The sequence below is a fragment of the Cucurbita moschata genome, unplaced genomic scaffold, assembly GCF_002738365.1.
Source record: "Cucurbita moschata cultivar Rifu unplaced genomic scaffold, Cmos_1.0 Cmo_Scf00015, whole genome shotgun sequence".
NCBI classification, from domain to species: Eukaryota; Viridiplantae; Streptophyta; class Magnoliopsida; order Cucurbitales; family Cucurbitaceae; genus Cucurbita; species Cucurbita moschata.
In genome coordinates this window covers 2,765,666-2,788,219 of record NW_019268531.1, presented here as the reverse complement: position 1 = coordinate 2,788,219, position 22,554 = coordinate 2,765,666, and the positions used below count along the sequence as shown (strand labels likewise).

At 36.8% G+C, this 22,554-nt stretch overlaps 5 protein-coding genes across 12 annotated transcripts; 2 read left to right on the top strand and 3 right to left on the bottom strand.

Annotated features, from left to right (window-relative positions):
* The first annotated feature begins 2,692 nt into the window (after positions 1-2,692).
* LOC111453032 (transport inhibitor response 1-like protein Os04g0395600) lies at positions 2,693-6,001 on the top strand. 3 transcript variants are annotated; one of them, XM_023093956.1, is made up of 4 exons: positions 2,693-3,554; positions 4,337-4,829; positions 5,003-5,764; positions 5,895-6,001. In XM_023093956.1, exons 1-3 carry the CDS (start codon positions 3,043-3,045, stop codon positions 5,756-5,758), a joined length of 1,761 nt encoding a protein of 586 aa, XP_022949724.1. In that variant the 5' UTR covers positions 2,693-3,042; the 3' UTR covers positions 5,759-5,764; positions 5,895-6,001. The 3 variants fall into 3 exon arrangements, with proteins under 3 accessions (XP_022949724.1, XP_022949725.1, XP_022949723.1); XM_023093957.1 differs by having other exon boundaries at positions 4,337-4,487; positions 4,578-4,829; positions 5,003-5,900; XM_023093955.1 differs by having other exon boundaries at positions 5,003-5,900.
* Positions 5,790-7,788, bottom strand: LOC111453033 (sugar carrier protein C-like). The gene is made up of 4 exons (XM_023093958.1): positions 7,599-7,788; positions 7,192-7,514; positions 6,458-7,093; positions 5,790-6,369 (listed from the first exon to the last, which is right to left on the bottom strand). The coding sequence occupies exons 1-4, from the start codon at positions 7,732-7,734 to the stop codon at positions 5,848-5,850; spliced, it is 1,617 nt and encodes a 538-aa protein (XP_022949726.1). The 5' UTR covers positions 7,735-7,788; the 3' UTR covers positions 5,790-5,847.
* Positions 7,789-8,128: 340 nt separating this feature from the next.
* Positions 8,129-11,033, bottom strand: LOC111453036 (vesicle-associated protein 4-2-like). Its single transcript, XM_023093963.1, has 7 exons — positions 10,547-11,033; positions 10,260-10,330; positions 9,942-10,023; positions 9,642-9,763; positions 8,741-8,818; positions 8,532-8,651; positions 8,129-8,435 (listed from the first exon to the last, which is right to left on the bottom strand). Exons 1-7 carry the CDS (start codon positions 10,785-10,787, stop codon positions 8,376-8,378), a joined length of 774 nt encoding a protein of 257 aa, XP_022949731.1. The 5' UTR covers positions 10,788-11,033; the 3' UTR covers positions 8,129-8,375.
* Positions 11,034-12,582: 1,549 nt separating this feature from the next.
* LOC111453037 lies at positions 12,583-13,390 on the bottom strand. The gene is made up of 2 exons (XM_023093964.1): positions 13,024-13,390; positions 12,583-12,938 (listed from the first exon to the last, which is right to left on the bottom strand). Exons 1-2 carry the CDS (start codon positions 13,288-13,290, stop codon positions 12,771-12,773), a joined length of 435 nt encoding a protein of 144 aa, XP_022949732.1. The 5' UTR covers positions 13,291-13,390; the 3' UTR covers positions 12,583-12,770.
* Positions 13,391-14,615: 1,225 nt separating this feature from the next.
* LOC111453034 (putative PAP-specific phosphatase, mitochondrial) lies at positions 14,616-22,377 on the top strand. Of its 6 annotated transcripts, none has more exons than XR_002712202.1 (11): positions 14,616-14,797; positions 14,906-15,002; positions 15,245-15,347; positions 15,542-15,750; positions 16,034-16,093; positions 16,171-16,556; positions 16,902-16,980; positions 17,056-17,106; positions 18,154-18,331; positions 19,223-19,265; positions 21,401-22,377. XR_002712202.1 is itself a non-coding variant. In XM_023093959.1 (10 exons), the coding sequence occupies exons 1-9, from the start codon at positions 14,702-14,704 to the stop codon at positions 18,301-18,303; spliced, it is 1,236 nt and encodes a 411-aa protein (XP_022949727.1). In that variant the 5' UTR covers positions 14,662-14,701; the 3' UTR covers positions 18,304-18,331; positions 19,223-20,239. The 6 variants fall into 6 exon arrangements, 2 of the variants coding, with proteins under 2 accessions (XP_022949728.1, XP_022949727.1); XR_002712204.1 differs by having other exon boundaries at positions 21,394-22,377; XR_002712201.1 differs by having other exon boundaries at positions 19,223-19,274.
* The last annotated feature ends 177 nt before the right edge of the window (positions 22,378-22,554 follow it).

The following is a 22,554-nucleotide window of genomic DNA, read 5'->3' as shown; positions in this document are numbered from 1 at the left end:
CTCTTATATATATATATATATATATATATATATATATATATATATATATATATATAACTACATTAATAGAATTATTGAAAATATTAATTATAAAGCTAGTATAAAATAGTTAAATTTTCTCTTCCGAAATTAAACAAAGAAGGGTGGTTAACTCAGGCGAACCAGCCACCACATTTTTGGGCTGCATACGAATTTGGGGCACCAATTTGGGCCTCTCAATATGGGCTTATCAATATGGGCCTGTAATATCAGCCCAAATAATCAAATTAGAAGCGAAGCAAGATTTGAGGGTAACAGGCTGATGTGGAGAAGGCAACAAGAAATTGGGCCACATTAGGGAGGAAGGAAAAGGTGCCACGTGTAAGAACCCCAAAGCAGGCCCCCATCACACGTCAGATATTTAATTTCAGTGTAAAGATGATTAGATAATGATGTGGACATTGAAGAGAGTGATTTGGCACAAATACAACACTACGCAACATGCGGTTATAATCTATTCCTCTATCACCGCCAATTCCAATAATTATTTTATAAAATTAAACATTACAAATTTTAATTTTAATTTATTTGCAGGGAGAGCCCCCAATGAGTTGAGTAATTACATTAGAGTGCCCAACTAAACCCAGCGGGCCCCACCATCTCCTTTTATTCTTAATCATGAGTGGCTCGACATTTTACGAAATTCCCCCGATATTTATTCATTTTTACAGTGGGCTACCCTACCCTTTTTCCAAAAGGATCATTCCCTAATTTCCTTTTTATCTTTTATTTTATTTATTTATTTATTTTTTTATGTAGTCGGCTCCGGCTGGCTCCGGCTGGCTGGCTCGGCTGTGTCGGCCTTCAATTATGAGATTAATTAAAGAGTTGAGGCCAGATGGTTATGAGCTGTAATGTGATTGGCCATGTAAGATTGCAATAAAATTAATGTTTAATTAGTGAATGATTATCTTTAATCATAGAGATTCGTGAGCATTAGCTGTGTATGGAATTGTAGATGAGGGTCTCACGTGACATTTATCATTTTAATTCAATATAACCCATTCACACTCATTATTAATCTAAACTATTATTTATCTATTTTAATTTTAAATATATTTCCTTTGATGTTTCGGTCTTTCACACATGTGACCGCCACATCGAGGGAGAATCCCCTATTATCGTCGGAAAATCTTTGCAATGCAAGGTGGTGAGAGAGAAGGGCAGTGTAAGTCGTTAATTTTAAATTAATCTATAAAACTATGTATTAGATGTAACCTATGTAAGTGTAATTAGGAGTGTACATAGTTTGAGTTGAGTTGAATTTAAGATTTTTTTTTGGGTTGGTTAGGTCGGGTTGGAGAAGGCAACCCAACCCAATTGAACTTTATGTTTTTAGTTGTGTTAGTTAAGTTAGTTTGGGTGACATCATCAAACGACATGCATGTTCAAATGACGATGAACACAAATATAAGAGATGTTATAAGAATGGTCCGTGGATGAGAGATCTCTTGTGAATGACAAATAGTGAATATGGGAAGTGACAATGGTGTGAAGAGTTATCATGTTGTTAAGAATGGAGAAAAAGATAGAAAAGCTATCAGTTTGGTTCGGAATAAATCGAAAACTTGGTTATTGAACCTGTGAGTGAAACAAAACCGGTCAATTCTAAAACTAACTAAATAAAGATCAAATTCTTTAACCGTCATTTTTCATGAATCAGGTTTCAATTAGATGTTAACGTGACTTTGATCGACCTTCATAAGTTTGAACATTATTTTCATAAATCTTGATGTCATTGGATTTAAATTTATAAAATAATCAAAATACTATGAAACACAAATTTAATTTCATGGCTAATTGGTTCGAAACTTTTCAAAACATTAAATAGGGTTGTGAGACAGGTCACGATACATAGTGAACAAAATTGGACAATATTATAGTAGTAGTGGGCTTAGATTGTTACAAATGGTAGCAGAGCTAGATACAGTGTGCTAATGAGGATGTTGGGCCCCTAAGGGGTGAATTGTGAGATACTACGTTGGTCGGAGAGTAGAACCTCTCTCTAGTAGACATGTTTTAAAACCGCGATACTAACAACGGCACGTTACGTGCAAAAACGAACAATATTTGCCAGTGGCAAGCGACGATATGTAACGAGCCAAAACGAATAATATCTACTAGTAGTGAACGACGATGCATAGCGGATCAAAACGAATAATATCTATTAGCGATAAATTTTTAAAAATACATGAAAATAAAAAAGTTAAGGGTAAAACGGAGAAAGTGTTTTGGTTGCGAAAAGGGGGTGGAGTATGTGATGATGAAGTGAAGTGAGCCCCCTTCCACAAATAATTGCCCATTGAAAAATGTAGTAAAAAATATAATTTATTTGACCTAAAAAAAAATAAATAAAAAAAGAAACAATTTTCTTTTCTCTTTATTTATTTATTTATTTTTGTTTTTTTCCCTTAAAAAAAAAAACAAACAATAATTCATTAAATTAAATTATAATAAATCTACTAAACTGAGATTCAACAACTGAAGGGCAGTCCCCGGGCAATCCGCTGCCCGGATTTACAGTCATCAAAACAGGAAAAGAAAGAAGCAACGTGGCAGAATTGTATTGGAGGTTAAACAGACGCGCGAAAACGCAAGTGGTGGAGGTTGGAGAAAGAAATGGAGTTTATTAGAGGCATTGTTTTACTCTGTTTCTTCTGCTTTTTCTATAATACGCAATTACTCGGCTTTCTCACTTTGGCTCTTCCCACTTCCCAATCGCTACAAAACATCCCATTTTCGTTATTAGCTTCACTGAGTCAACTCGGCCCTCCTCTGTTTCTTCTTCAACTTCATATACGATTCTCTGCTTTACTCTCAGTTTCCTCTTTAATTTTCAAGTTCTTGTAGATCTCTGTTTTCCTCGTCCTGTTCTTATTCATTTTGGTTTGAATTACTCGGCGTTGTTTGTTTCTGGGAAATTTTGAAGTACATTTTCGAATTTGATTTTCCTTATGGGGGTTTTCAGATAATCAATCTGTTGGGTGTTTTTTGAGGGGAAAAATGAGTTCGAAGAGGAAGAAGAAGGGGGGGTCAGGGGACTCGGACGAGTCGACTCGGGGTGGTTCCATTTTCCCAGATGAGGTATTGGAAAGGGTTCTGGGTTTGGTTAAGTCTCGAAAAGATAGAAGCTCTGTTTCCCTGGTTTGTAAAGATTGGTTCAACGCCGAGCGGTGGTCTCGAACCCACGTTTTCATCGGGAACTGTTACTCTGTTTCACCGGAAATTGTAATCCGACGGTTCCCGAACATTCGGAGTGTGTCGTTGAAGGGGAAACCTAGGTTTTCGGATTTCAATTTGGTGCCACCGAATTGGGGAGCTGATATTCATTCATGGCTTGTCGTGTTCGCTTCAAAATACCCGAATCTTGAAGAGTTGAGGCTCAAAAGAATGACTGTAACTGACGAGAGCTTGGAGTTTTTGGGTCGTTCGTTCCCTAATTTCAAAGCGCTTTCAATGATGAGCTGCGATGGGTTCAGCACCGATGGGCTTGCGGCCATTGCCACTCACTGCAAGTATGTCATTTCTTCTTCTTCTTCTTTTGTTTTGAAAACTGTGATTCATTAAGATGAGATCTGGGTTGTTTGGGAAATCCCTTTTGGAAGAATATTGATTTCTTTTTGTTTTAGATTCCCTCTCAGCAAATGGTTATGAAATTAAAGCAATGTTTGGTTTGGTCACTGATTCGTCTGTTTCAGTTAGTTTTATATGGGGTTGCTGATGGACACCACTCACACAGTATCGACTCCGAATCATATTCAAAAGTTTTGAACTCATAATAAATACAATTCTACTGCGTATGATTCTGTTATTGGTACCTATTATAATACCATCGCTCGCTCCTCATTGAACTCTGATGAGAAATTTTCAAACTTTTTTTTTTAATGTTCCCCTTTTTTCTTGGATGCAACATCGAACCTGCTTTTTTCTGTCATATGGTCGTTGGCCCGTCACATCCTTGTTGAAATCCCACATCCGTGGAAGAGGGAAATGGAAACATTCTTATTAATGGTGTTAAAACCTCTCTTTGAGAAGTCGAGAGAAAAAATCTAAAGAGAGCAATATCTACTAGTAGTGGTTGGGCTGTTATAAATGGTATCAGAGTCAGTCATGAACGTTGCGACGCACTAGTTGGAATAGGACTAGACCCTCTCTATAATAGACACGTTGTAAAACTTTGATAGTGTTAAGGATATTCAAACGTTTATTATAAACTAACAGATACGAACCCAAGAGGAAAATATTAGTTTTATGCTACAGATTACAAGTAAAACTATGACTTGTAATTTGGTGTCAGGAACTTGACGGAGCTGGACATACTTGAGAATGACATCAATGACAAGAGTGGAAATTGGCTGAGTTGCTTCCCAGATACCTTGAAATCTCTGCAAGTACTCAACTTTGCAAGTTTGAACAGCGACGTCAGTTTTGAGTCCCTTGAGAAGCTGGTAAGAAGGTGCAAATCATTGAAGGTTTTGAAGGTCAATAGGAATATAAACTTAGAACAATTACAGAGGCTGCTTGTTAATGCTCCTCAGTTAACAGAGTTAGGCACCGGCTCTTTCTCTCAAGAGCTCACTCTTCGGCAGTACTACGACCTCGAAGATGCCTTTAAAAGTTGCAACAATCTTCATACTCTCTCGGGCTTATTGGAGTCCACAGTGTTGTATCTCCAAGTTCTTTTTCCTGCCTCTGCCAACTTAACATTCTTGAATCTCAGCTACGCCATTCTGCACGGTGGTGAACTTGCTGGTCTTCTTTCCCACTGCCCCGCCCTCCGCCGCCTTTGGGTATGCCTCATTTTTCTCTCCTTCTATGACCATTGATTTTTGTTTTGGTTGAGCCTGGTAAGGATTGTCGGGAGGGAGTTCCACATTGGCTAAACTCAATTATACTTAAAGTGGACAATATCGTATCATTGTGGAGATTCATGGTTCCTAACAGAGCCCTCTTATTGGTGCAGGTTTTAGACACAGTTGAAGACAAGGGCCTGAAGGCTGTTGGACTGAGCTGCCCCTTGCTAGAGGAACTGCGTGTATTTCCAGCAGATCCGTATGCTGACAATTTAGTTCATGGGGTAACAGAGTCTGGGTTTCTTGCTGTCTCTTATGGCTGCCCTAAACTCCATTACGTTCTCTACTTTTGTCATCAGATGACAAACGAGGCTGTAGCCACCATTGTGCAGAACTGCCCAGATTTCACCCATTTTCGTCTCTGTATTATGAACCCCCACCAACCTGACTATCTTACAAAGCAACCAATGGACGAGGCCTTTGGTGCGGTGGTGAAAACATGCTCTAAGCTACGTAGACTAGCCATTTCGGGTTTGCTAACAGACATAACATTTGAATACATAGGGAAATATGCAAAAAACTTGGAAACTCTTTCAGTGGCTTTTGCTGGAAGCAGCGACTGGGGAATGCAGTGTGTTATGAGTGGTTGTCCAAAGCTGAGAAAACTGGAAATCAGAGACAGTCCATTTGGAAATGCTGCTTTGCTTTCTGGTTTGGAAAGGTATGAATCCATGAGATCTCTATGGATGTCGGCCTGTAAGGTGACGATGAATGGGTGTCGAATTTTGGCGAAGCAGGTGCCGAGGTTGAACGTTGAGGTTATTAAGGATGGTGGGAGTGATGAATGTGAGGCTGAAAGTGTTTATGTATACCGCTCCGTTGCAGGCCCGAGAAGAGATGCCCCGTCTTTCGTTCTCACCCTCTAAATCCTTGTAAGTATTAAGGATCATTTGGCTTTACAAAAAATGAAGTTCAAACTCCGCATCAGATTAGCTTGATTGTTGTTCTTGGGGAATTAATATGTTCTAATCTCATAAATCACATCCAATGATGGTGTGACAGTTGAAATTACTTGTTGCCGTCCTTCACCCATCTCTAGGCCTCCAATTTGGTGATGATTATGAGTCACAAATCTTGACCAGTACCAATGGCTCTTCCACACTTTGGGCATTTCTTCAATTGGGATGCCTTTGGTTTCAGGCAGGAAGAAGTAGACGAAAAGGGTCATCACACAAACCCATAACCCAAAGAAAATGAAGACTCCAAACTTCATGTGGCACAGCATCGTCAAGAACACTTGCGCATTTGCAAAAGTGAAGAACATGTTTGCAGATACATTCACACTTTGAGCCGCTGATCGTATTTCCAACGGCAAGATTTCACTGGGAACAAGCCAACCCAGAGGCCCCCAAGACCAAGCGAAACCTGCAACATAATTGCCTATGAAAAGCACCACTACGATTGCGTACCACTTTGGCAACTGTTCTACCATGCCACTCACTCCAAATTTTGCTCCAATCGCCCCTGCTATAATCGTCTACGGAAAACAACAACCAAAAACACACCAGGTTTAGATTAAGAATGAACAACAATAGTTTCTAATACGTCTCAACTTTTAAAAGTACCTGACAAATCAACATTTGAATGCCTCCCTCGAAAAAAAGGTACCTTCGTCCCCACTTATCGATGCCGTAAATCGAAACAATAGTGGCAAGCACATTCCAGGTGCCAGTGATGAGGGCGGACATCAAAGAAGCATCCGATTCGAAGCCGATAGAGTTGAAAAGGAGGGGACTGTAGAAAAGGATGACATTGATGCCGGTGAGTTGCTGGAAGAAAGGAATTAGTAGGGCCATAGAGAGGTGGGGTCTGTATTTCCTGTGCAGCAAGTTTCTCCATATATGTTTGACTCGTTTTGAGGTTTCACTGGCTGCAACCAAATCCTGAAATTCTTCTTCAACATCTTCAACCCCACGAACTCTTCTGAGTCTGTTCTTGGCTTCCTCATGGGGATGCTGTCCTCTTTCAATCATTGAATTGGGGGTGTCCGGAAGGAGGACTGAGCCAATGATGATAATCAGAGCTGGGACTATGGCTCCCCCTAAACTCAATCGCCATCCCCACCCACCCTTAATCTTGGCAGAGAAATAGTTAACAATATTGGCTATAAGGATGCCGATTGTGATGAATAATTGGAAGAAGAAGTTCAAACCGCCTCTGTTTCTATAGGGAGCCATTTCAGAAAGATAGAGTGGCAAAGACTGTAGTTGTGTACAACAATCCAACCAAAAACTATGCAATAAGTTAAGGTTGCCTAGTATTTATAAATTTATTGAACGCATAAAATTAGAAAATTTACCTGATTTGTAAATCCGATACCAAAGCCGAGTAAAAGGCGGCCGAGAATGAGCATCCAAAAGGCAGTGGCGAAGCCATTAACGATCGCGCCGACACAGAACAACACGCCGCCTAAGAGCATGGAAGATCTCCGGCCAAACTTACGCGTCACAGTTGAAGCCACGAGCGAGGCGACCAGCGCTGCTAAGTAGAGCGAGGACGTGAACATCGTCAAACTAGCACTGTCGTATTGGCAGTACTGGTTTTTGGTTGAAATCCGATTCTTTGTCTCGTAAACATCCTTAAAGAACTTCTCCAGAAAAGAGTCCATGGATGTCACCCCGCCTAAAATAATAACAATAATGTATCAATTCAATCATACTATAAGCTGCTTCTGAGTTTTAACAATTAAAGAAATGAAAGTAGTACCTGAAATTCCGATATCGTAACCGAAAGCGAGACCACCCATGGCTGCGACGATGCATGTTACGGTGACAAAGGGAGTAAGTTTCCCGGGATACTCCTTTATAGCCTCACCGGAGAGGACTCCTTCAGCTGCAGACATTTTAATGCTATGTATACGATTGCAGTACCCAATTTATAATTATAGTGGGAAAAGAAAACACTCCATAAAGCGACCGCAAGACCTACGAGTCAACGATAATACCGATCTTGTTTTGTAATTTGAAATTCCTGTCTTCAAACAATTATTAATTGTTTAAAGTCAAGCACTTTGACAATGTCAAGAGAAGTCTGCCCACATATTTGAATACCAAATTCCAATAATATTTTTGTATAATATTATATTAGATGATTACCATTGTTTTCCATGGGGGAAATCATTTTTTTCTTTAATATTCAGAATCAAAATTTGAGTATATTAAGAAGTAGTTTTTCTATTGGTTTGTTCTTGTTTATGAATCTTTTACTAGAGAGAAAGAAAGAAAGAAAGAACGAACGAAAGAAATGACATTATCTTTATCTACATATAAAAGAGTAATTTCCCAGTGGGTGTCTCAAATTACACGACTTGACCTCGGGGGGGGGGTTGGGTTTCTTTCAATGGAAATAAAATAACCTCACTTTCACCTAAACAATATTTTGGATAATATACCAAAAAGATTACAACACGACTATTTAAGGCTAGAATTCATTTGGAAATCCCTTTCAAATTACAGAAGCATACCCGGAAAACTGAAACCAAATCTATACAGAGTCTACGCCTTCAACTTGTTGTTTCGCCAGATATCTTTCCCTCCTTTCTTTCTGAACAAACACAAAATGGAAGTGAACATGAAGAGTGAAATTCGTTTGATTCAAAATATTAGAAGATTTGCATACCAAAACTAAGGATAAACTCACCCATTCATCTATCACCAGCCCTTCTCCAATTATTTTTGGACCTGTTTCTTCTGCTGGTTTCTTGCGCGCCTCAAGTGCAGCATCGGCCTCCGCTAATTGGCGCTTCAATTTTTCTAAAGCCTACACAGAAACAGAAATGAAACGGGTTACTACTCAAAATTATTATATACTTCTTTTCTGATTTATTATCATTAAATAAACCAACTTACAGCATTAGGACGCTCTGGATCCAGGAAAACAACCCGCAATATCTGTTCTATAGACACTTGGTCCTTCTGCTCATCAAACTGGATCAAGATAGAAAAAAGAAGAATGTTTGATCAGTATTCATTTTGCTTGCTTGTCCTAGTCCGGCATGGAAAGGCATAGATTCTGGCTGTTAGGAAAGTTAAAAGGCCATTCTAAAACAAGCAACGAGTGAACTAAGTGATATTCATAAGTTTGAAGGTATGTATTAAGAATAGTTAGGAGTAAGACCTCTATTTTTTTTTTCTTCTTTTAATGAGATTAGCTAAGTGAAATATACAGGGGTGAGGGAGCCAAAACTAGGGTTACAAGCAGGCCCACCAGTTTATCATAAGGTCACTTAAACTAGTCTGTAAAAGGAGGGAAGAAGCATTACACCATTCAAAAGAAGACCAAAATTTTTTAATTACATGTCCTAACCAGAAAATGAATATTGACAAAACTCTATTAAAAACACAACCAAATCATGAAATATGATGGCCAGCGACTGATATGTGATGCATATACCGCTAAGGAGACTATTCACCAAAACTTTACTTCTCATCAAATGTTCAACCTAAATTTGTGAAGAATCTTGTGCGGAACCAATAGTCCTTTCATTGTGGCGATTATTAATTAAAACGGCATACAGACCTCGCTCACCAATGAACAACATATAGCCCTCTAATTCTGACAAGTGACAACTGAAACTCCTCTACATATTGACAATTCCGTTTCCTCTTACAGGATCATCAATAAGCTAAAGTGAAACAAGACAAGACTGCATGTTTGTAGCACTAAGACCTTGATTAACTTGTTGAATAAAACTCCCAACAAAGCATAAATAATTGGAAAAAAGCAAGCTAAGGGAAGGGTGAGACTCACCAGTTCAGGCACATAATCCATTTGTCCTTTCACCTTCAAGCTCATAATTTTAAACTTAACCCTGTTGTTCTTTTGATCCACAGGTTTCTCGTTGTTTTCGGGAACCTCAACAAACTTGAAAACTAGGAGATCCATCCAACATTGACAGCAAATAAAAATTATAAATTAATAAGAAACGTCAAAATTCACCAATTTCAAGAACAACGATAAAGAGAAATAAGCAAATTAATGATCGCGGCTGCTATATATGAACCTAGGAACAGACACAAAATGGATAAGACATCCAGGAAAATAGTTTACCAGTGGCTATGAGGCTCTCTCCAGGGGCAAGAATAGCACCAGGAGGACGCATGAAACAACTTTTTGGTGCAGTGGTTTGGAACTATACGAACATTCAAACACAATGGATCAGTAATCACAATAAGCCTAATTTTACAGACAGTATTAGGAAGGAAGAGAGCTATTTTTGGAAATCATAACTATTAACTACTACTAACACACGAACTCACTGCCTAATGTCCAGTGATCAACAAGACTGTAAAACAAAATATCTGTATTCTCGAATATGGAGACAAAAATGCAAAACTACAATGCCTAGAATAGGACGTTCATTCGCACCTTGAATGCAACATAAGATTTGCTTGTATTTTTTATTCCAATGGCACTCCTGACCTGCTTGCCAGGTTCATCTTCAAAAACAGAAAGATAAATCAATTAAACCTAAGATCGCCCAGAAACTCGAATCAATTCGAAAATTCAAACTTTCTAAATCCGAAATGCAGCTGATAGTTAAAAGTCAACACAGATCGAGATCATACCTATAATGAGCAGAACAAATCCAACTAAGAATAATCAAACAAAAATTCATAAAACGAAATTAAAAAAAAAAAAAAAAAAAAACTCACAAGGAAAGAAAAGCTTATTCGATGGATCGAGCTTGAGCCGGCGCCGGGTAGGAAGCAGCGACCTAGCAACGGAGGAGACAGAGGCAGAGGTGTGAGGATTTGTCCTCTCCACAGGCGGATTAGTCTGATGAGAGGTACGATACGAAGTAGTAGCGCCACTAGCGGAATGCCGAAACGTTTGCTTCAAAAAACCCCAAACCTTTCCATCGGACGTTGACTTTTGATCATCAATAGCCATCATTGAAACCTCCGTGAGCTCAATCAAAGCATCGGACAGGAAACAAACTCGTCGTTGGCCTTCGAAAATTCACGCGGAGTACCAGCCACGGCAGTTTAAAGTGGCCGTTAAGAGGAGGAGGAGGAGGAGGAGACACCTTTTAGCTTCGACGTAAGCGGAAGGCGAGCTGGAGAGAGAGAGAGAGAGAGAGAGAGAGAGGGGATGAGAGAGAATGAGAGATAAAAGCGGAAGTGAAAAGAATTAAATGGAAGTGAAGAAAATGAGTTGAGGTCCGGAAGGCGCGTTTTGGCTGTTTATTGAATCTTGTTGTCCTTGGTACATGATTAGCGGGGGAAACTGATCCGATCCACGCGTCTAAAACGATCCACTTTCTTTTCTTTTCTTTTTTATTTTATTTTATTTTATTTTATTTATTTTTATTTTTTAATAATAAATAAAATCAATTCAAATATTATTCGTTCCCGATACGGCATTTCCCTCCGTTTCTTTTTGGTAATAAAGACAAAATTGGGTACCCAAAAATTCAATGTGAACTTTATGTATGTTAGTTACATTTTTATCCCCAAAGCATATATTAGTTACAACTACCCTTAATCAATGTCTTATTATTATTTGATTACAACAAATGGGGTTAGACGACCTAAAATCCAACTTTAAAAACTTAATATATACTCATTATTCTTGAATTATTTTGATTCGATAGAAATATTAATAAAAAATATTGGGAATCACCGATCTCTAATGGTATGATATTGTCAATTTTGAGCATAAGCTCTCATGGTTTTGCTTTGTGGTTTCCTAAAAGACCTCGTGTCAATGGAGAGAGTATTCAATGATTATAAACTCATGATCATTTCCTAAATTGCCCGATGTGGACATTCATCCAACACCTATCGAACAAAGTACACCTTCCCTTAATCGATGCTCAATTCCTTTTTCTTTTGGAGTTTTAGTCATTTTTTACTATGCATCCGAGGAGCCTTGACTCCTTTTTCTTTTGAGGTCATTTGTTTGACATTTGATGATTCTATTGACATGACTAAATTTAGGGGCATAACTCTGATACCATGAATCACTTGTCTCCAAAGATATGATATTGTCCACTTTGAGCATAAACTCTCATGGCTTTGCTTTGGGCTTCTCGAAAAGGCCTCGTAATATTATGCGAGTCGTGTTCATCTTCAAATATGAATTTATTCTCTATCACATTTAAATATGAAATTATGGGATAAAAAAAGAAATCTTAATTAGAAAATTTAAATTTTATTCTATATTTATTATATTAAAAAAAGATTGTATAGTGTAAATTGAACCAATTATAGATACGGATGAAATTAATGTCAAAATGTTTTTTAAAAAAACGAAATATTGGATGGATATATCTAATTTAACCCTTTTTTAATTTAGTGGATGACTGCCTTACCATTTCTTGTTGACTTTGAGGGTTTGATCAATTCGCATTCTTATTCTTTTTCCTTCCATTCCACTTCCACTTATATTCTCCATTTCCCCCCTAAAATTCATCCACTTCAAAAAAATTTATTTTATTTTTAACTTTTTAAATATTTAGGTTTGAATAAATTTATCAATAATTTAATAAAAATAAACACATTTTGATATTAAATATAAATCTGTGGGTTCAGAAGTTGAGGGATTAAATTTATAATTGATTTATTTTTAAGAAAATAAAAATTAATTTTGGGTATTAAAAGATTTCATGTACACCGGAAGAGATACTTTTTATTTATTTATTTAATAATTATTATATTTAAAATAAAAGAAATCTTACAAAACTAGGGTACATAATACAAACGAGGATTTAATTAAGATTTAAACACCAACGTTATATTTTTAAAAATCATAAACTTTTGAATTATGAAGTGAAAATGTTAAAATAACAATTAAATTAATAAGTTAACAGGTAAGGAAATAGAAATTCATGTATCTGAGAAGTAAAGCTCGGACAGGAGGAGGGAGAGGAAAACCTCAGAAGAGAGGGTCGGAATCGTCCCATTGAAGAACGGCAGAGTCCAAATTCTGCTCTCTTTTCAGCTTATCCTTGAGAAACCAGTCGCATAATCTCCCCGCATTCAACTCTTCGATAGAACATTTCTCTTCCTCCGCTATCACTTTCAGTAAATTCAGAGACGAGATCTAAACCAACACAGAGAACAGGTTCAGTAATAATTGAAGAACGCAAAATATAGTGAAAGCGGAAATAGAGAAGCAGAGGATATACGGTTAAACGGCACAGAAATCGTTCGTGCGTGCTGAGGCCGGATACTTCGACGAGGCCGGCCTCTTCGAGCGTCAAGAATGTTCGTCTTTGAGCGCCGTTGCCTGATTCGGCCTGTTCGGCGCGGATTCTGAAGGTCGTTTTGGTGCGTAATGGAGGAGGGAAATTGGACCGATGTCTAGTGATTGGACTCAGTTTTTGATGAAGATTTGAAGAATTGGAGAGAAATGAGGATCCGTTGTGGTGAGGGGAGGGTTTGAGTGAGATCATTTCTGGTTAATTGTTGCGGGAGATGATTGAAGGAAGATGACGGCGAGGCTTATCGGTTTTATTGGTAGGGCTCGCACTTTTATGTGGTGGACATGGAGAAGGGGATAAATGAGAAGGACGCATTTGTTAACTTTTGGGAATTTAATTATAAAATACTTATAAAATAAAAAAAAATAAAAAAATAAAAAAAAATATATTATTTAGTAGTAATATTAAATGTGGAAGGGGATTCAAAATTTTGATTTTTCATTTAAATAATTACAAAATATATTTTAAATAAAAATGATATTATAATTATATTTTTTAAAATGGTTATTTTAAATGATAAATTTATTGTTAAAATATCGAAAGCCTCGTAATTATAATTATAAGATCATGTTTATTTTAGAAAAATGATCTAATTATTTTAAAAATAAATATACTAAATATTTTTGAAAAATAATTTAATTATTTTTAAAATAAAAGATATATATAAATATTTTAAATATTTTGCCGGTAGATTGTGACAGGTTATCGATCATAATAAAGAGCGCGAAAATGTACATTAATTAGATTGTCTTGTAATCCGTTATTGGTTGATGTTAATAAAGAGTGAGAAAATACAGCAAAAATGTAGTAGTATTCTATCGATTGTGTTGTAATTCGTTATTAATTGAAGTTAATAAATTGAAGTTAATAAAGAGGGCGAGCATTCACCTAACTTGAGTAGAAACAGAAATTGAGATTTAATTGAAGAATAAAGATATCAATCCAGCAGATTATGCAAATTACAAAGTGAAAATTACAGAATAGAAGCAAGAGGAGAAGAGATATGGACAAATCAAGTAGGAGCCCAACAGCTCAAATACATGACGGTTCTTAAGGATTCTTCGGCTGTCTTAACCTTCCGGTCCTCACCGGCGACGAGTTTGTTGCCGGAGTAGCACCTGGAAGAAGAAGAAGAAGTTGAATCCTTGAGAGATTTCAAGGCAGCGGGATCGCTCTTCATAGCCTGATCTCTCGTCCTCTGAACAAACCGTGCCGCGAATTGGCCCAATACCTTGCTCATGCCACGACCAAAGATGGAAGAATCAAAGCCGATTCACTGGGAGAAATGGAACAAGTTTTGAATCAAATGTCTGGAAAATGAAGGCATGGAAAAACGAGCAGATAATGATGGGCTAGCGTGGTTCGCAAGAAAAGTTGCTGCGGTCGGACGCAATTTCAGTTGATTATTTTATTTGGATAAAGATTTGAAATTTCAATTTTTTCCATTGTCAGCACATACGAAATCCAGGTGCAAGAGGAGCTGTGTTGGAATGAATGGACCAATGGGCCCAACTCGGCCTTTTCTTCGGCCCATGGAGCTCCTCATCTCTCTCACTCCTCTCACCCCACATTTGGTCTTCGCCAGAAAAGTTCGATTCCCGCTATGGCTCTGCTTCACTCTTCCTCTCAATTCTCAACTGTTCGATGGACTCGTTCTTCTCATCGTATCTCTGCAACTTCACGCAGCCGATTCTGCAACGTAAGGTCTCTTCTCTTCATCCTTGTGATTTTACTTTTGTCTTTTTTGGGAGCAATTCGTGTATTTGCCTGACATATATATATATATATTTTGTATTTCTGTCGTTAGGTCCTGTCTGCCATTGCGGATGCAGAATGGGAAGTATCGGAGAGAGCTTGAAGCAGCTGTCGATGTGGTGCAGAGAGCTTGTCGTCTATGCGTTGATGTAATTACTCTCCCTTCTCTCTTTAATTTTGTTATTGTTTTCAGTTTGGATGTTGAAATGTAATAAGTTGTTAGGAAGTGAGCTACAGATTACGAGCCTACAATTCTAAATCTTAATAACACTGCATTACGGTTGTTTGATGACTTCTACTTTGAGAATGTTTATGGAAGTAACCACCGGAAGGTCAATCAATCCAATTTCTCTTAGTCGTCTAGACGAATTCAAGTTTTCATAATTGGCAGGTGAAATCGTCACTTCTACGGGCCGATGGACAAGTTCTGGAAAAGAATGATCAGACTCCAGTTACTGTTGCCGATTTTGGAGTTCAGGCGCTAGTCAGTTTGGGTAATAAAAATTTAAATTCTACATGACCGCATTGGTCCATTTTCAGTATCGTACGTTTGCTCATATAAATTCTAACTGTGCCTGATTCCGCGGATGATGCAATAGTTCAACCAGCCTACTTGCTAATGCAATGCTTGCTAGTTGTTGTTGCTGCTGCTGCTGCTACTGCTTTATTATTATTTATTTTGCTGCAGAGTTGGGTACTCTATTTCCATCTATTCCATTAGTAGCTGAGGAGGACTCTACATTTTTACGTGCAAATAATTTAGCACATTCGGTGCTGACAGTAGTAACTGAGAAGTCAAGTTCCCAAAATGAGTTGACTCAGGATGATGTTCTGGAAGCAATTGACAGGGGAGCGAATGTTGGATTTGCTTTTGGAAGTAAGCCAGCCACATATTGGGTGGGGATTCCTAATTTTGAATGTTGTGTTTGATTTAGTTTCTTCGATTTCTGATTTTTGAGTGTCGTCATTACCAATGAAATTATGCTATATTTCATCGCTGCTAATGTGATTTTAGGTTATGAAGATACCACTTCATTTGAAATGGAAGGGCTTAAAGTTTCCCTTTCTTACTGTTTCATCCATTTTTAAAGATACTTAATATGTGCTTTGCATTTTTCAGCTTTTTCTAAGCTCTCGATTTAGAGTTGCACATTATTCAATCGAATGTTTTCCAATGCAGGTATTGGATCCAATTGATGGTACACGGGGATTTCTTAGAGGAAATGATGTCCTATATGTAGTATGTCATTTAATCAGGCTGCTGCATTGTACTTATCTTAGTTATATTCATTAAGACGAGTGCTTGAAAAATTGCAGGTAGGTTTGGCTCTTGTGGTTGAAGGAGAGATTGTATTAGGTGTTATGGGATGCCCCAACTGGCACGTAGATTTGTCTGAAGAGTCAAACTCTGACGATCTTGAGCGTGGAGGTGCCTGGTCCAGATCAGGAGCCATAATGATTGCTCAAGCTGGATATGGAACATGGACGAGGAGGTTATCTGATATGCAAAGCCCAAGCAAAATGTTTCATAATTGGACTAGATGCTTTGTTGATGAATACCGTCTTGTGCATGAGGCACGCTTCTGTATGCCAGATAGTCAAACGTGGGAATCGCTTCCCCCATCAACTTCATTACAGGCAACAACTAATGCTGATCACGTTGGGAATGGTCAAATTCTTCTTCTCCGAGCATGTTGTGGAAGGTTATTTTCTACCCACATAATATATGCATCCTTTCCTAACAAGATTCTTCCACTTGAGAATCTAATCATCAAAATGAGTGATTGCAGCGCACGGCTTCTTAGGTTTGTAAGTTTGATCATCAATTGCATAGGTGCGAAGATTAATGATCTGTAGGACTCGAGTATCTTATTCTTGAATGTACCCTACCCCTTCACTGCACAAATTTAGTTGGACATCAGCATTTTACAGCTAAAAAGATTATTTGAAGATAAACTAAATAAATTAATCGAATGCATGCCACAATTTGTGGGCTTCAGATGAAATAAAGACACTCATTAATGCTTATTCATCTCATTTTCCTGCAGTTTATGCAAGTATTTCATGGTGGCTTCTGGAAGGGCATCTGTCTTCATTCTTCGAAAAAAATCTCAAACTATTGTCAAGGTATTTCTCTGTTTTCTGTTTCGATGTCAAAAAATTGCAATACCACCTCAACAAAAAATTAATATTGTTATGCAGACTTGGGATCATGCAGTTGGCATGATTTGTGTGCATGAAGCCGGTGGGAAGGTATGCTACATTACCCTTTTTTGAAAAGCCTTTCAAGCTCAATATTTCCCGGTTTATTTTACTTACACGTTTGTTGACGTTTCTTTTAATGCTTTTATATGACGTGAAATTAGAGTCAGTGAATGAACCATCCTTTTTACACTATTGGTTTCTTTTGAAAATGCCAGAACTATTGTTATAATGCTATAATTTAAGCTTTGGAAAATTATTACAGGATACCAAGTTACCGCCAATATAATTATCATTACCTTTTTTTTTTGGAGAAATCTTACATGGTACGTCCAAGATTACTTTGATAGTCGATGACAACAACACAATCATTATGCATCAGTATCGAATATGTTGTCTGACAATGATGCTCCAAGCCTTCAAGCTACCACGAAAGCATTAGATGCAACAGTGTCTTGTCCATAACCTTGCTTCTTTCCTTCTGCATATACGAGTGGTTGTACTGATATATATGATATATAATGTTACCATGGAATTATAATGATACTCACACTAACTTTATGAGACGGGCCATCAGTTTACTGCTAAGGATTTCTGAAACTTTCTACTCGTTTTTAGATTGTTTCTACTACATCTATAAAGTATTATACAGGTGAAAAACTGTAAAAAAAATCAGTGGAGTTACAAAAATCTTAAAGCAGCACCGAAAGATTATACTTACAAAAGGCTTTAACTGAGGCACTAAATGGACACAAACAAAATTATCCCAGGACAAGGCTACCCGTTCTCCTAAGAATGCTACTCTATTCCTTAGCTGCATTCCCCACAAAATGCTGCAGTAGCATTAAGCCAAAATTACCCCAAATGCCCACTCTGAATTGCAACGACAAAAAGTCTCAGATAAATTACTAGATCTAGAACATAAAAAATGTAGCATGCAAGAACTTCATGATTATGGTTCAGGGTACTGCTAAATTACTCAAGTAATCATCACCATCATCATCAAGGTTTTGTATTTGTATGATCATGGAATGTGTCAATTACTTCTTTCTGAAACACATGAGTGAAGTGCTAATGGAGCTATTTCTGTTTGATTAGGTGACTGACTGGAAAGGCAGTGACATTGATCTTGCTGCTGATCAAGCTGGCCGTAGGATTTTATCCCCTTCTGATGGCATTCTTGTCACTAATGGCCACCTACACGATCTTATAATTGAGATGACTGCGTCCACTTCATCAATTATTTGATGCTGAGACTACATACCACCTAAATTTGGTAAGGCATCCCACCTCTTCTTTGAACGCCTTTACTAAACCATCTGAATCTTCTAGGTTTGAAATATCTTCCAAACTAAGAGTACTGAAAGTTATGGGAGTAGTCAAAATTTTAGGTCCTTGTAACCTTGGCCAAAATACGGTCAAACGCAAAGAAATACAGTTATACAAGTAGCTGACCAAACAATTATTATATACACATACTTTAATAAAGTTTGAGCTAGAGCAACGGATGATGGTTGATTAATTTAATATTTTACATTGCTGCAAAATTTACACGTTCCCACCGGACTGTTTCATTCTGAATGTTATTTGGTTAATTTCTTACACTGTTTTACTGCTAATGTGACACGTATGTTCTTGATTTCTTCTTTTCTTTTTTGGATGTGCACATTCGATCTATGTTGTTTAGGTAACCTGCTAAGCTCTATCTTCAGTCTTCATTAATCTACAAATTCTAAATTTGTTTGTTTGTTCCAACATTTATAATACGGTGCAAAAAGATAGTTCTACATTCTGCATAAAAGATGGTTGTTTTCACGTCCTTCCCCTAATAGTATATGCCCCCGTTAACAACTTCCAAATAACCAGTGACTGAGCTGGATTGTTCCTTGCTTTACACGAGATGCAGACAATAATCTCCCAAAATATATGTGCGACCTATTTCTGTAAGAACTGCTGCACAGATAGACTTGTATATAAGATCCCTCTTCACTATTCCTCAAGGATGCCTTTTGGATTGTATAACCTCATTAATCCGTGGAAACAAAGTGGGACATTCCAAATGCACACCGATGGCTATTTTTATCAACCTAGAATTCAAGTATTTGATTTTGTGGCAGTTAAATATTCAGTTGGTGGAGTTGAGCTAACAAAGCAACTTTTTATGCAGATCCGCATTTGGAGAGCAACACTGGAAAGGCCTTTGGGGGAAGGTAATTACGGTAAAGTACGAAGTTTATCTTCAATAATGTGAATGGTTGACCAATCAAACGACTACTTTTTATAATTTCAATCCCTTAAGTTCAATTATTAGGCTACCACATCCCTGGATCTCTATTGCAATTTGGTATTATATTATTGTGAACGCCGTGCACAAAATGGTCTAGGTTACAACTCCATCCAAAATGTCAACTTGGCTATAACATAGGCTCCAGTCTAGTTATAGACTTACCAGGCGAAAGTCCTTTTAATCCTTTTTGGGTTCTACACCAATACACTTTCAAAGATCCTGTCCTTAAAACCCGGCCACCTGGACTTGTTTGTTCCAGTGAAGACAATTCTCGTACCCCAGCTGCACAAACTGAAGATATAGGGAATTCCTCCTCTATCATAGGAGTTCATGCTGGGACTTCTTGTTATATTGCCTTTTTCTCCCCTCCTCCCATATAGATCAAATAACAATGGTTTTCGAGTCATAGTGGTTCCAAGCTTCCAATTAGGGGCGTAAATAAGTCTGCACCATTTTAGGAAATGTTAAGCAAGAAAATTGACGTGACTAGTTTAGAAATTGAGTAAAAAAATAACCAAATCAGTCCATTTTTTTGGTAAACTATCCAAATTAGAACCTATAAGGGGTCGTTTGTTTCCAGAGTTGGGATGAGATTTGAGATGGGAAATGACGTGGGTTTGTAAAAATCTGAAGGAGACGAAAACTCCCACCCACCCACCCACTACTCAGTGTTTATTGGAACTTGAAAGTTTGAAGTGCCGAAGAAACAAACTGTCAAACAAATGTTTTCGTTAATCTTCCAATTGTCCAATATCTGCCCTCCCTCCGTCCAATTGTAAACACACGTAGCAATTATTTAGATAAAGTAATCCCCAAAGCACATATTTTGGACAAGTAATAACCTAATTGATCTTTATTAGCACCCCAAGGATCCAATTAAGAAGGTTATTTAAAAAACAAAACAAAAAAAAACTCTCCGTATCCTTGTAGAATGGACATAAGATTTGCTACCACGAGAACTATGGCCGTCTGATCATTTCCCAACATGTACCGTCGATCACATGGGTGATCAAGTTTCGTTTTGTCTAGCCGCTATAAATATATAGTTTTATTAGTAGACATTAATAGCCATAGAAGCCTTTTCTTTATATTTAGCCACGTAAAAGTTTTTGTCTGATAAAGTGTGCATTCAATATAATTTATTGAAATTGCACTATTTAAGTCTTCGCCCTAAAAGTTTGTCCGAGCTGACATGCATTTTTTTTTAAGTCCAATAAATTTTATAGACCGATTTGTTGAAACCTTTTTGTTGGTAACTTTTGAAGCAACATTTCTAAATTAGGGCCCTTGACTTTGTATAGATACGATTAGATGTAAGAAATCCAACCAAACTAATTTGATACATGCATGGGGAATATAGTTTTTTTTTTTTCTTCTTTTTTTATGGGATCATTTGCTACTTTTTGAATGGTTGGTTTAGAGTATTTAGTGAGTTTTGTCTAAACAAAAGATACTTCTTAAATATTTTTATTTTTATTTTTTATGAGGTTTTTTGTTGTTTGATTTCATTTTTTAAAAAAAAATGAATTTAATTATTAGTTTGTTTGGATTTTTATTTGCAAAACTTTAAGAAATTTTAATGTAGTCAATTTCTTTGAAGTTATCTTGTTAGGGAAAGAACCAACTTGAAGCAACCCATATATATCCTCATTTTTTTACATAGATATTCTCCTTTTCCCTTCCCATTGTCTTATACCAATTTTTTAAGCAACCAAACATTACCCATAAATTCAATTCAAACTATATAATCCCACGAAATCCTACGCAAAGTCCCAAAATCAAATCTCCCCTCCAAAACTTAGAAAAATGATGATGGTCAAATACAAAACGATTGAAACAAAATATTTAACCATTTTCAACCATAACCAATAATAAGGTTTTTTATAAGGCAAATTTAAAGCTTATTTTCTATAATTGTTTGATTTGTTTCTAGAAAACCTGAGAGGTTGTTTATCTTTTATTATTATTATTATTATTATTATTTTGTAAATGACACAACCCTTGTTGAAAAGACGGTGGAATTCATTGAGGTATGTGGTTGGAATTCTGCATTCACAGGTTAGTAATTTGTCTTATCCTATGAGCAATGTTGGAGTTCTGCATTCACAGGTTAGTAATTTGTCTCATCTTATGAAACAATTATTCATGGCACATTGAGCACCGTAGAGGGAACAAAAGTATCTTAATGAATCAATGTGAATTCATTTGGTTCAAATTAAATGTTTTGGTTGTTTTCTTATTCTCCTTTCATTTTCTCTAACAAATTTTTTTGAAAACAATAATTTTAAATTTGAATTCTTCTATTTTCTAATGTCTTGATTGAAAAGAAAAGAAAAGAAAAGAAAACCCTCCGGAAGAAATGTTGCTGGGTTAATAAAATATTATTTGACCGTAGTGATCTTAGATTAAGATGGATTAGAAACTTGTGGACGTGATTTTCAACTCCAGGGTGTATATAGTCCTCACATACATTCACTTTTTCCATGCTAGAAGTGACCATTTAGGCATTAAAAAATTCATTAGTTTAGAATTAAAAGTAGAACTGGTAGGCAGCTGGCTTCAACCATTAAATTTTGTATATCATATTATCCAACTGAAACGTGTCATAGCCTGGTTAAAATGTATATATGAAGTCCATGGACTTTCATAAACCTAATTCTCAAAATAAGAATTAAATAAGTTTCCATACTTTATTAGGCATTTGGTTGCTTTAATAATTTAAAAAACCTCAACTAATAATAAAATTTTAGGAGTTCAAGTGATGAGAGTTAACTAGCTAATTGTGTTTATAAGAAGATGAAGTTCAAGTAATCAGAACTCAGTTGCTAATTATCTTGTGTTAGCATTATCACAAGAAAGTCTCTTGTTAGGGTTTCTGTTCTTTTTTGTATTGCTATGGTTAGGTTTTGAGTTATTCATATTTTGAGGGTGTCTTTAATTTTCAGTTAGACTATACACAATATGTCTCTAATGTTTGTGGTAGGTTTCAGTTCTGGTTGCTTCTAGAATATGAAATAAATGTTTCATTTTGGCTAGCACTGATAAATACCTTGCTCTATTATTTTAAAAATTGTAAATTATTTATGACATTTTATAAATATTTCAAAACTGCTGGCGGTAGTGTTTAGGTTTCAACTTTCCTTTTAGGGTACTTTTTGTTCATGTTTAGGTTTCAACTTTCCTTTTAGGGTACTTTTTGTTCATGTTTAGGT